Genomic DNA, 11,527 nt, shown 5'->3' with positions numbered 1-11,527 from the left:
ACGCTAGCAAACAAGGCCGGCGTCGAGCATCAGCATTTCCCCACCAGTAGCCACCGCGGAGCAGCCCACCCACCACCACACAACAGCCAGCCGCTGCCGCCCTCGGTGCCCCCGGCGGCCATGGCGATGGAGTCCCTGGGCGTGCTGCTGCTGCACCCCATGAACGCCTACCTGGAGCAGGAGCTCGACCGCCGCTTCCGCCTCTTCCGCTTCTGGGACTCCCCTCCCGACGGCCGCGCCGAGTTCCTCCGCGCCAACGCCTCCGCCATCCGCGCCGTCGTCGGCAACGCCGGCTACAACGCCGACGCCGCGCTCATCGACGCGCTGCCGTCGCTCGAGATCGTCGCCTCCTTCTCTGTGGGGATCGACCGCGTCGACCTCCCCAAGTGCCGCGAGCGCGGGATCCGCGTCACCAACACCCCCGACGTCCTCACCGACGACGTCGCCGACCTCGCCGTCGGCCTCGCCATCGCCGCGCTGAGGAAGATCCCGCAGGCCGACCGCTACGTGCGCGCCGGCCTGTGGAAGGCCAAGGGGGACTACACACTCACCGCGCGGGTTGGTTTCCGATGCTTGCCAGTTGACTTCCGTTTATAGTTTTCAGTCCAGTGCGTTCTTAGCTATAATTGATTTATTGCCCACTAACGTTGTTTCACGATACTTTTATCTTTAGTTTAATCGCAAACTGTGTACATTTGTTATCGTTTCAGTCAAAACGAATATGGCAATAACTTTGTTGGAAAATGAACTAGATATAACATAGGTTGCATAGCAGTGGGCATTCAGGGAACATGAATGCACGGAAGGAAAATACTCCCTCCGTCCGAAAATATTTGTCGTAGAAATGCATAAAAATGGATGTATCTAGAGCTAAAATACATCTAGATACATCCATTCCTCCGACAAGTATTTCCGGACGGAGGGAGTAGGTTAAATTGGAGAATAAAATCTAGGTGGTAGAAAGGAGAAACAGTTGAACTTTATTGGATCCTTGTCAGGTTTTTTTGGCACATCATTGGTTATCTTCCTAAAATCTTGTAGGTCATTCTAGTGTACTCATGGATAGCAGTGTCGAAAGTGTTTGGCAGTTATTCTCTACATGTCACGCCTCCCTAATCCCTCCTCTCCTCAGCACGACGATGTGTTGTGTCCTTTGGGTCATCTGGAAGACCAGGAACCGGATGGTGTTCGATAACATCCATACCTCTGACCTTGACTTGCGGCGTTTGATCCAGGAGCATCTTGTGTTATGGGTGGTCCGGGCCCCCTCCCGTGTGGATTGTAACCCGTTGCTCCGGTGGTGCGTAGCTGTCTGTAGCTAACCCTTAGCCCCCCACTTTATCCCGCTCATTGAGCTCTGCGGAGCTATGTACTGACCGACCCATGTCCTTTGATTAAATAAATTATGTTCAGGCGGGCGATCGCCCCCCGTTGATTGTTCAAAAAAAAAAAATCTTGTAGGTAGTTAGTAACTTAGTACATTTGACTCTCTCTTTTATGCCATGTGTGTCATATCAGTGGGGATGCAGTGGTCTGAAAGCATTTGCAGTAGCGTAGGTTGCGACTATCCTAGTTTATGTCATGTGAGTCGTATCATTTTTTTTTCTTTGAGAGATGAGTCGTATCATTTGAGTAAGCAGTGGTTCGAAGGCATTTGCAGTAGCTTAGGTTGCAATCTATGACAGTCTCTTAATAAACTACTTAGCCCTGATGGATTTGTTTCGGCAGTGAAGTGCATCCTGTTTGATCAAAATGTAGATTACCTGACTGTAAAACGTTTTCCTTCTTCACTGCTGATTCAAGCTGTATGCTGGTGTCTGAAAACTGAAATATAAGATTTAGAGACATAGTTATAGTGCTGTAGCCACAGGGATTTTTCTAGAAATCTAGTGAGCATTGTGATTTAGGATGGCTCGCATATGGTGATGTGGTTCCTATCTTCTCTTCTTTAATATCAACTTCTTACTGGGTTAGGGTTTTTTTTTGTTCTTCTTTCGACATATTCACATGGCTCTGGAGGTTTTATGTTGTCGCATAGCTCCATATTGAATCGTATTAATACCAAGGCTGGTGGATGATCAGAAAACGTTGGAAACCATGATTTTTGTTTCTCCCTGACCATTGTTTCGTAGTAGCAAAAATAGGATTCTTATAACAACCATGGATGATGAGTCTCATGACTTGTCACGAGACTAGTCTAGTAGTCTCAATTTGATTGTCGACTAGCTTCTTCATGTAGACTAGCTTGTTGAGTTGAGCGGTGGAGCGACTGGTCCAGACTAGTCTAGGCTTTTGAGTCGATCGACTCAATTTGGGAGGGATAAGTTTTTTTAGGGGAATTTGGGAGGGATAAGTGAGCAGTTGATTACTTCATCCACTTCCTGAGGAAATAGCTGTTACAATTGGCAGAGCCTCAGGTTCTTCGTCCACTTCCCATGCATTCAATTTTTGTTGTAATACTGTACTAGGTGTTAGTACTAGAGTACTGTAAGTTGAGTACTACAGTACCATGTGGACTAGTCCTGCATTAGCCTAGACTAGTCATGATTAGTCTACGAGTCTCAACCTCGGCTCGACTCGTAATTCTTGATAGCCGTCAACTCGTAATTCTTGATAGCAACACGTTTTGTCATGTTCTCCATTGTTTTATGGCTAAGTAAGTAGTTTATGCATCATACCAACCAAGGGTTCCATGATAATATCCACCAGAACTTTTCATGAACTGTATGGTGCAATATGCTCCTGTCACCGTGCCATTTTCCTGCTCCCTTAAAACATTGAAGGACATCTTCAGTGTGAGTGGAATCCTGTTGAACAATGCAACACATTCAGGTCCACTTTTGGCTGCGCGCATCAATGGATGTGGAGGCTGGGGGTAGCACTTGCATTTGAAAAAACAAAAGAGTTCAGATGCAGCTATCTCAAGGAAAGAATGTGCTTTGCAAGATTGATCTGCTGCTGCTTATAATGATGAGATATCAGCCTAACGACTGTGCTATGAAAGCATGAAATAGCTGACGATGCTGGCTATTGTTTTGTGGTAGATATAAAGGTTGGGGATGCATGTGATCCTAATAGTAGATTTGGTTTCCCCAAAGAACAAAAGATAACCAATTCTCGTTACTTTTCTGCAGTTCAGTGGTAAAAGAGTTGCCATTCTTGGGCTTGGCAGGATAGGCTTAGCCATAGCAAAAAGAGCTGAAGCATTTGGTTGCTCAATCAGTTATCATTCAAGATCAGAGAAGCCATTTCCAAACTACAAGTTCTTTACAAATGTTGTAGACCTGGCAGCCAATTGTGACGTGCTTATTGTAGCATGTTCGCTCAATGCCGAGACCCATCACATTGTTAATCGTAAGGTCATGGATGCACTAGGACGAGATGGTGTGCTCATAAACATTGGGCGTGGAGCACATGTGGATGAACCTGAGCTTGTGTCTGCTCTTCTTGAGAAACGCCTTGGAGCAGCAGGCCTTGATGTGTTTGAGCATGAGCCCTTTGTTCCAGAGCAACTTTTCAGCTTAGATAATGTTGTTTTGGTCCCTCATGTAGGAAGTGATACAGAAGAAACATGCAAGGCAATGGCTGATCTGGTTCTCAAGAATTTAGAGGCACATGCTCTTAATAAGCCCTTACTCACCCCAGTCATCTGATTGTTACTGGGATGCCCAGATGTTAGCAGTTTGTAATCCAAACTCTTGAGTTTTTTTTTTATGTCTAGTTTAATTATCTGGCGGGTTATTGTTTTTGAAAGACATCAATGTTTGGCTGTTATGCAATCAACAACCATCATAAATAAGATTACCAGTTTCTAAAGTTTACAGTTCCATATATTCCCTCTTTACTTGCTGGTACCTTTGTGTGTGGTCGGGGCATGCAATCTCGGCATTTCGCGTTGGATCCTTTCTTTCTTATATTTCGTTTTTTACGCAGATAGAACAGTTGTGGCTCGTTTTTCTCATAGATTTTGTTTATCTTTTTGCAGTTCAGTGGCAAAAGAGTGGGCATCATCGGGCTGGGCAGGATAGGGCTTGCCATTGCCACCCGAGTGGAGGCCTTTGATTGCCCAGTCAACTACTACCAGAGAACAAAGAAAGACTACCCCAACTACACCTATTACCCGAGCGTGGTCGAACTGGCGGCAAACAGCGACATCCTGGTGGTGGCTTGTCCGCTGAATGAGCAGACCCGGCACATCGTCAACCGCGAGGTGATCGAGGTGCTGGGGCCCAAGGGCGTGCTCATAAACATCGGGCGCGGCCCTCACGTCGACGAGCCCGAGCTGGTCTCGGCGCTCGTCGAGGGGCGCCTCGGCGGGGCAGGCCTCGACGTGTTCGAGGACGAGCCCAACGTGCCTGAGGCGCTGTTCGCGCTCGACAACGTCGTCCTGGTGCCACACGTGGGGAGCGGGACGCACGAGACGCGCCAGGCCATGGCGGACCTTGTCCTGGGCAACCTGGAGGCGCATGTTCTGAAGAAGCCGCTGCTGACTCCGGTTGTCTGATGATGATCATGATAGGGCACGGTGTGTTGTATATGAAGAAGCACTACAAAGATATTTTCTGTTTCAGGATCAGATTGAAACGTGTTATTTTCGATGGGTAAACATTCGACGAGAAAGAAAGGTCAATAAGTTTGATTTCTTACCGGGATGCCGATGCCGATGCCGATGCCGATGCCATGTATTCGGGCTTGAGTGGTTATCTTGTGTCGATGCCGATGGCGATGGCATGCTATGTATAGCATGCCCGGTTTCCTTGGTCGATGGAATGCAGCACAGCTGCAGCGTATCATCATGGCCGGGAGCATTGAACGCGCACGCACGGGATAGTGGACGATTGGCCGAGTGAGGAGTACCCGTTTCACATTTTAGGATCCGGCAGCACTGTGGTATCCTCACTGAGGTGTCCGGTCTGCACCGTCCGATCCTTTGACAGGTCGCGATCCCCTACCGGGCGACACGCGTGAATGCGTGATGGACTGCACTGCACGAAGGATGGATCCATTATTAAGATGTAGCCGCGGCTGATGGACCGACTGGGCGGTTGGGCACGTCGCGAGAGCCTAGAACATACGTACGTACGTACATCCATTGATCCTTGAGCGGCGGTACATGACATGGTTTTCTTCTCTGCTATACTGTACTAGGGTATGTGTAGGTGTACCGTGTATGTTGGCGGCGAGACGTGGACGCTGCTGCTCGGGCTCGGCGAACCCGCACGTTTCCTTGACCGTCCGTCTGCAGTTTGCTTCGCGGACCGCTCGATCGACCGCTTCGTATCCAGCTGATATCACCGTCTTCTAGTCTAGAGAGGAAAAGATAGGAGGAGCAGCTGTCTTCCACGCTTCGGGTCTGACAGGCGGGCCCCGCGCCCTGGGTGGGGCCCACGTGTAAGGGCGCCTGGTCAAGCAAGCAGCGTTCCCTCCCTCGACAGCTGCATGCGTCAAGGGGGAGCAAAGCATGCAGGAGCACGCGGCGCCACCAGACGAGCAGTTTCGAGCCCCAGCCCGAGCTCCTCGCGCGTCACTGCAGCCTCCCTCCGCGCGCCGCCCGCTTCCATCGGCTTCTGCGTGGGCGAAGAACAGGCGAGTGCTCCCACCAATCCCTTCTCCTCTTGTTTCTTCAGGCGCCTCATCCCGTTCCTTCTTGGAGGACAAGGATTCGAACAATTCGATCATCATTCCTCGTCCAAGCGAAGACCGTACCGGCTGTTTCTTCTTCTTCTTCTCCTTCCTCCTCCCGCTTTCTTCTTCTTCTCGCGGGGGCGGAAGTCAGATCATGCATGAGAAGAAGATCATCGATATATCCTGTCCGCGTGTCGTTTCTTCTTTCAGGAAAACACTTCTCCGGCGATTCGGCCGCGGGTGGGATCGTGATCGGAAATCGAATACCCGAAGGATTTGATTCGTGCGCTAGCGCTACAATGAAGTTGGTCCATTCAGCATTGATCCATTCGCTTCTTTCTTCTTTGGTGACACGCTGACGCAATTGTCGCGGGTTCATGATTTCATCGATGTGCTGGGTTATTAATAATCCCCAAACAATTCTGGTCTACTAGTGCTAAGATTATATTTTGGTCCGCTCTCAATCAATGTGCACTCTTAATTTCTCTTCACTTATAGCGTCAAAATTTTGCCTTCAATTATTGCAATTCTTACCATAAGCGTTCACGTTTTCCCTTTTCTTCCCATATAAGCGTACTACCTCAAACTTGCAATCTTCAGATGATTATTGCCCTCCAAGATCTCATTGCTCCGCAAGCGTTTCAGGCCAGCGAGCTTCTCCAAGAAATCAAATCCTCGCCTCACACCCGAACGGCCGGCGAGCCTGCCTGGTGGCATCGTCGCGCGAAGGGACGATGAAGCACACGACGTCGGACTCGGACGTGACGAGCCTGGCGACCACGTCGCCGTCGCGGTCCCCGAAGCGGGCGGCGTACTACGTGGTCAGCCCGTCGCGCGACTCGCGGGACGACGGCGACAAGTCGTCGTCCACGCAGGCCACGCCCGTGTACAACAGCCCCCTCGACTCCCCGTCGCACCACTCCTCCATTGGCCCGCACTCCAGGGCCTCCTCCGCCAGCCGCTTCTCCGGGAACCTCACCGGCGGCGGCAGGGCCGCCGCCAACCGGAAGCGCCCCCACGGCCACGGCAAGGGGTGGCACGAGGTGGACGTGATTGACGAGGAGGACGCCGAGGACGCCGGCGTGGAGCAGGAGCGGGAGCTCTCCAGGAGCTGCGTCGCCGCCTTCTGGTTCTCGGTTCTGGTCCTGGCATTCACCCTCGTCTGCCTCGTCGTCTGGGGCGCCGCCCGCCGTGACAAACCCAGCGTCCTCGTCAAGGTTGTACATTTGACTGCTCCGTCACCTTAAATTCAGTATCCCTCTCTCGTACAGTAACACCTTAGAATTTGGTTGGTTCTGTGCAGAGCTTGAGAGTGGAGAATTTCTACGCCGGCGAAGGGACGGACGGCACCGGAGTGCCGACCAAGTTCGTCACAATGAACTGCTCGCTGGAGATAGACGTCCACAACCCCTCCACCATGTCCGGCATCCATGTTTCTTCCACCTCCATCCAGCTCTACTATTCACAGATACCCATCGCCAGCGGTCAGGTAGTGTTTATTAGCACCCCAGAAAGCATCAGGCAATACCCATTTCCATCAGAATTCTGCTAGCTAAATGCCTCCTCCTGCTGCTGCTCTACAGTTGGAGAAGTTCTACCAGCCGAAGAAGAGCCGGCACGTCGCATCGGTGACCCTGCACGGCGAGAAGACGCCGCTCTACGGAGCCGGGGCTACCTTTGTCCTCACCAACACCGACGGCGTGCCGCTCACCGTGGACTTGGCGGTGAGGACGAGAGGGTATGTCATCGGCAGGCTTGTCAGGGTGACACACGCCAAGCGTGTGCGATGCCCGGTTCTTGTGAGCTCTCTTACCGACAAGCCCATCATGATCGCCCAGACTGCTTGCAGCTACTCTTGATTTGGTGATCAATTGCTTGAGATGTTATTAGTTTAAAAAGTAAGTACTATAATGGTTGTGATCGTGTAGATATTGTTGTGATGTTCATGACATAGGAACCATCTGATTAATAATTCTTCAGCATCAGTGTTTGATTGAGAGCATAGCATTCAGTTGGTATCATAGATCACACATGCTGTTTGAGGGGAGTTTGCTCTGTGGAACGGTGAGACTTCTGAATCGAAGACCAATGTGTGTGCAGAATCATACAAAAATGACCAGCATCTACGGTCAGGAGATTGGGGAAGAATTGGGTTTTACAGGTAGTGTACATGTTCTGAACAGCAAACAATGGCCGCCTCTTAGCTGAGGAAGACCATCTTGATTGAGCTGATGCTGTGACTGTACATCCCACCCTGCTTCTGCCTTTGGTTCCTGCAAAACCCCGAAGCTCGCAGTCGGAGCTGACACGATCGCCACGGCGATGACGACGATGGCGCCGATGATGCAAAGTCTCCAGCCCTGCCTGTCCCTAGCGCGCTTGTCACCTGCACGAAACTGGCATGTGATGATGGATCACCCGTTGCCTGCTCACTGGCTCTTCCGGATCTTCGCAGCTTGTCATCGTCGTCGTCGGGACGGCGGTCCGGCTCGTCGTGATCGCTCGCGTTGGGGGTGGGGCGACGACGGTCATCGGGAGAACCGAGGTTGCGGTTGGCATTCTTGACCAGGCCGACGGCCTTCCACGCATCGGCGACGAGGCTGTAGGTGCTCTGCTTCGGCCTGAGGCCCGCCTCCTGCATCATCCGGAGGACCTCCTCGGCCTTCCACGGCTGCTTCTGCTCGCTGTACCCCCAGATGAGCGTCTCGAACGTCCTGAGGTTGGGGCGCACGCCGGCGTCCCGCATCTTCCTGTACACCCTGGTGGCGTTGTCCATGTCTGCGACGCTGCACCAGCCGCTGATGACGGTGGTGAAGGTGACGACGTTGGGGCGGACGCCGAGGCGGCACATCCGCTCCAGGAGCTCCTCCGCCTTGCCGGGCTGCTGCGCGCGCACGTGGCCCTTGGCGAGGATGCTGTACACCTGCGGGTCCGGCTCGATCCCGGCCTCCACCATCTTGTCGAACACCTTGCTGCATTTCGCCATGTGACCCAGCGAGCTGAAGGCGTTCAGCTGGTGGCTGTACGTCACGATGTCCGGCTTGATGCCGAACTGCTCCATCAGCCCGAGAACCTGCACATCATAAGATCAAGAATCAATCGAGTTTTGTGAGCTCTGAGCTCGCTCTGAGCTCACGTACGTACGTCGTCGGCGGCGGCCGTGTCGTTGGCGTCGAGGAAGCCCTTGAGGAGGGTGTTGAAGACGATGACGTTGGGGAGGACGCCGGCGTCCTTCATCTGGCGGACGCAGCGGAGCGCCTCCTCCAGCCTGCCCTCCCTGCAGTATCCGCCGACGATGATGCCCCAGGTGCGCTCGCTGGTGCGCAGCCTGGCGCGCACCATCTCCACCACCAGCTCCTCCGCCCGCCACGTCTCGTCGTTCTTGGCGTAGGCGCTGGCGACGGTGTTATAGGTGACGACGTCGGGCTCCACGCCGCGCGCGCGCATCCTGCCCACCACGCCCCACGCCTCCTCCAGCCTCCGGTGGTCGCACCACGCCTTCACCAGGATGTTGTAGGTAGTCAGGTTGGGCCTCACCGTGGACGCGACCCCGGCGCCGTCGCCGTGGCCGTCGCCGCCGGCCATCATGTCGAAGACGCGCTGCGCCTCGTCGGGGCGGCCGGCGATGCCGAAGCCCTTGATGAGCGTGTTGAAGGTGCTGATGGTGGGGCGGCAGCCCGGGTGGTGGCGGCTCATCTTCCAGAAGGTGCTGGTGGCCTCGCCCATCCGCCCGGCCTCCACGAAGGAGTTGATGAGGGCGTTGAAGAAGATGGCGTCCGGCCGCAGCCCGGCTGCGTCGATGCCGGCGAGCAGCGAAGGGATCGCCTCGAACGCGCGCTGGTTCGTCACCGCGGTGAGCAGGGTGGTGTAGGTCACGAGGGACGGGCGGTGGCCCTCGTCGGCGAGGTCGTCGAAGAGGGCCTGCGCCTGGTGAGGCTTCTTGGCGTCGATGAGGCTCCGCATCTCCCGCGTCCGGCTGACCACAGCCTGGCACGTGTGCCCCTTGGCGCACGTCGTGCAGGTGCTCGGCGGCGGCGGCTGCACGTCGCCGCCATTGCCCTGGCGCTTCTCCTCCTCCTGGAGCACCCAAAGAACGAAACCCTTGACTTGTTTGAGATCAACAGGCGCAATATGATCACAAAAATAACGGAAAACAGCACTCGATCACATAAAATTCACGCAAGGATCTCTTTCTTTCCCCCCATGTCTCGAATTGTGCAGGCAAGAACTGAGGTCTGGTCACAGCTTGTCATTCTTATTTATTTTGTACGTGCAATCCGGTGCTTACCGTGGAGGCGGATCCGTTGAGCTCTTTCCCATTGTTTCTTGTCTTGCCCGTGCTGTTGGAAGTGGATGCCGGCGTCAGTTGTATGCCGTTTTCTAGCATTGTGGTGCCGCTATATGCTCCTCAACCTGGCCAGTAGTGTCAGGGATTCAGATGCCATAATTCTGAATGATACTTACTTCTGAAACCAAGTGAAGCGCACAAAATGCAGAACACAAGCCTACTCTACATTCAGTGTTGCTTACTATACTTGTACACGTAATAATATTGAAGTAATGCGGGTTGGAACGTAGGGAAAACACACATATCTATCTCACTTGGCAAAATAATCTGCTTAAACAGTTTTACTATCTATCGGCAGGTGAGCACGCATCCCTGAATTTGTTGTTGGTATCCATTCTTCGGCCGGCATACTGGAGGTGGAGGGCGAGATGCGCGCGGGCGTTCGGAGCTCGCCGTCCGGTGACCTCCACCGCGTAATTGAGCAAAACACAAGAGGTGGTGCGATTCTAGCTAGCGCTGTCCGCTCGCAGCAGAAACACAAGGAAAGGAGCCAGCCTGGTTAGGTACGTCACCTCATTCGCCGAGCGGAGTGTCCAAGCGTGCACCCAAGGTCAGCCGCGCGGCGTGCCTCCGGCCAGCCAGTATGGCCGGAGGAGGAGCAGGGGCGTGGGAGGGGGAGAGACGGACCAAGGCGTGGCTGTGAGGGGTTGCGCTTCGTTTTTCTTTATCCGCAGGGGACGGACCTCGCTAGGAAACGATAGGCGAGGGCGCGCGGGCTCCGCTCCGGTGACAGCCCGAGCCTGCGGTGGGACTCATGCCCAGGGATCATATATACGACTTAACGTTAGTTTCTTTTTTTTCACGAATACACAAAGCTTGCGTATCTTTTCATTGATAGGTAGAAGAGAACAAAGTAACAAGAGGGGAGGAAGAGGGATACAACACGGCACACACTCTACTAGCCTAAAACTCCAGCCATGAAAGGGAAAGAAACAAGACCTAAAGCAGCTAAGCCGCGTCACCAACAAAGCCGGGCACCAGTGTCACACGACCATGCCATCAGGACGGAGCAAATCAACGTACCCCCACCTTGAAGCGCCAAGAAGAGTTGGCAAGTGGATTGCAGGATCGGACCGGCATGAGGAAGAAGCCATGGAAGAAGCGTCGGCGATGTTGTACATTGCGCCTCGGATGTCCACATCTTGAAAAGCAGCCCAAAACCAAGTAGGGTGTCCAACATCATCAATTTCAACACCGAAGACACCACGAGCAACCAAGACGACATCTTCATGAAGGGACGACATCGGGCCGCCGCCGCCGTCTGGTCTGGAAAACCGGACCAAGGGTTTCCCCGATGCTCGAAGGAGGACATGTCGAAAGGCCACGGCAACACCTTCAAGAAGGAGACGACATCCACAGATGTCGCCGCTGTCAGCACGGCAAGCCGAGCAAGGATTTCGTCCGAACGACTCGGATGCCATTCATTCCGAATCCAACGGCTCGCACCTGGTGGGTGGTTCAAGCAAAGTGCGCGTCGCGGGGGCGTGCGTGTAGCCGTTACAGTTTTTGGCCTCGATAGGTGGGTCGGGGTCGAAACCACCCCTCTCGCCCAGT

General features: G+C 53.5%; 3 protein-coding genes across 4 annotated transcripts; 2 read left to right on the top strand and 1 right to left on the bottom strand.

Moving 5' to 3' along the window:
* Window positions 1–6: 6 nt before the first annotated feature.
* Window positions 7–4,646, top strand: LOC123069349 (hydroxyphenylpyruvate reductase). Of its 2 annotated transcripts, none has more exons than XM_044492179.1 (2): window positions 7–558; window positions 3,986–4,646. In XM_044492179.1, the coding sequence occupies exons 1-2, from the start codon at window positions 121–123 to the stop codon at window positions 4,502–4,504; spliced, it is 957 nt and encodes a 318-aa protein (XP_044348114.1). In that variant the 5' UTR covers window positions 7–120; the 3' UTR covers window positions 4,505–4,646. The 2 variants fall into 2 exon arrangements, with proteins under 2 accessions (XP_044348114.1, XP_044348115.1); XM_044492180.1 differs by lacking the exon at window positions 3,986–4,646 and adding an exon at window positions 3,135–3,829 and having other exon boundaries at window positions 23–558.
* An 808-nt stretch (window positions 4,647–5,454) lies between these two features.
* On the top strand, window positions 5,455–7,688 carry LOC123069350 (uncharacterized). The gene is made up of 4 exons (XM_044492181.1): window positions 5,455–5,586; window positions 6,271–6,842; window positions 6,929–7,114; window positions 7,209–7,688. The coding sequence occupies exons 2-4, from the start codon at window positions 6,360–6,362 to the stop codon at window positions 7,482–7,484; spliced, it is 945 nt and encodes a 314-aa protein (XP_044348116.1). The 5' UTR covers window positions 5,455–5,586; window positions 6,271–6,359; the 3' UTR covers window positions 7,485–7,688.
* LOC123069347 (pentatricopeptide repeat-containing protein At5g25630) lies at window positions 7,681–10,710 on the bottom strand. Its single transcript, XM_044492178.1, has 4 exons — window positions 10,486–10,710; window positions 9,914–10,038; window positions 8,770–9,702; window positions 7,681–8,698 (listed from the first exon to the last, which is right to left on the bottom strand). Exons 2-4 carry the CDS (start codon window positions 10,010–10,012, stop codon window positions 7,826–7,828), a joined length of 1,905 nt encoding a protein of 634 aa, XP_044348113.1. The 5' UTR covers window positions 10,013–10,038; window positions 10,486–10,710; the 3' UTR covers window positions 7,681–7,825.
* Between the last annotated feature and the right edge of the window lie 817 nt (window positions 10,711–11,527).

The sequence above is a fragment of the Triticum aestivum genome, chromosome 3B, assembly GCF_018294505.1.
Source record: "Triticum aestivum cultivar Chinese Spring chromosome 3B, IWGSC CS RefSeq v2.1, whole genome shotgun sequence".
NCBI lineage: Eukaryota > Viridiplantae > Streptophyta > Magnoliopsida > Poales > Poaceae > Triticum > Triticum aestivum.
Note: the sequence above shows the minus strand (reverse complement) of the source record. Positions and strands in the feature narration are given on the sequence as shown.

Coding starts and splice junctions, on each gene's coding strand:
- LOC123069349 (XM_044492179.1), top strand. CDS start 121: ATGGCGATGGAGTCCCTGGGCGTGCTGCTGCTGCACCCCATGAACGCC. Junction 559..3,985: donor ACTACACACTCACCGCGCGG/GTTGGTTTCCGA, acceptor ATCTTTTTGCAG/TTCAGTGGCAAAAGAGTGGG.
- LOC123069350 (XM_044492181.1), top strand. CDS start 6,360: ATGAAGCACACGACGTCGGACTCGGACGTGACGAGCCTGGCGACCACG. Junction 6,843..6,928: donor AACCCAGCGTCCTCGTCAAG/GTTGTACATTTG, acceptor GGTTCTGTGCAG/AGCTTGAGAGTGGAGAATTT. Junction 7,115..7,208: donor TACCCATCGCCAGCGGTCAG/GTAGTGTTTATT, acceptor GCTGCTCTACAG/TTGGAGAAGTTCTACCAGCC.
- LOC123069347 (XM_044492178.1), bottom strand. CDS start 10,012: ATGCTAGAAAACGGCATACAACTGACGCCGGCATCCACTTCCAACAGC. Junction 9,703..9,913: donor TCAACGGATCCGCCTCCACG/GTAAGCACCGGA, acceptor TGGGTGCTCCAG/GAGGAGGAGAAGCGCCAGGG. Junction 8,699..8,769: donor ACACGGCCGCCGCCGACGAC/GTACGTACGTGA, acceptor TATGATGTGCAG/GTTCTCGGGCTGATGGAGCA.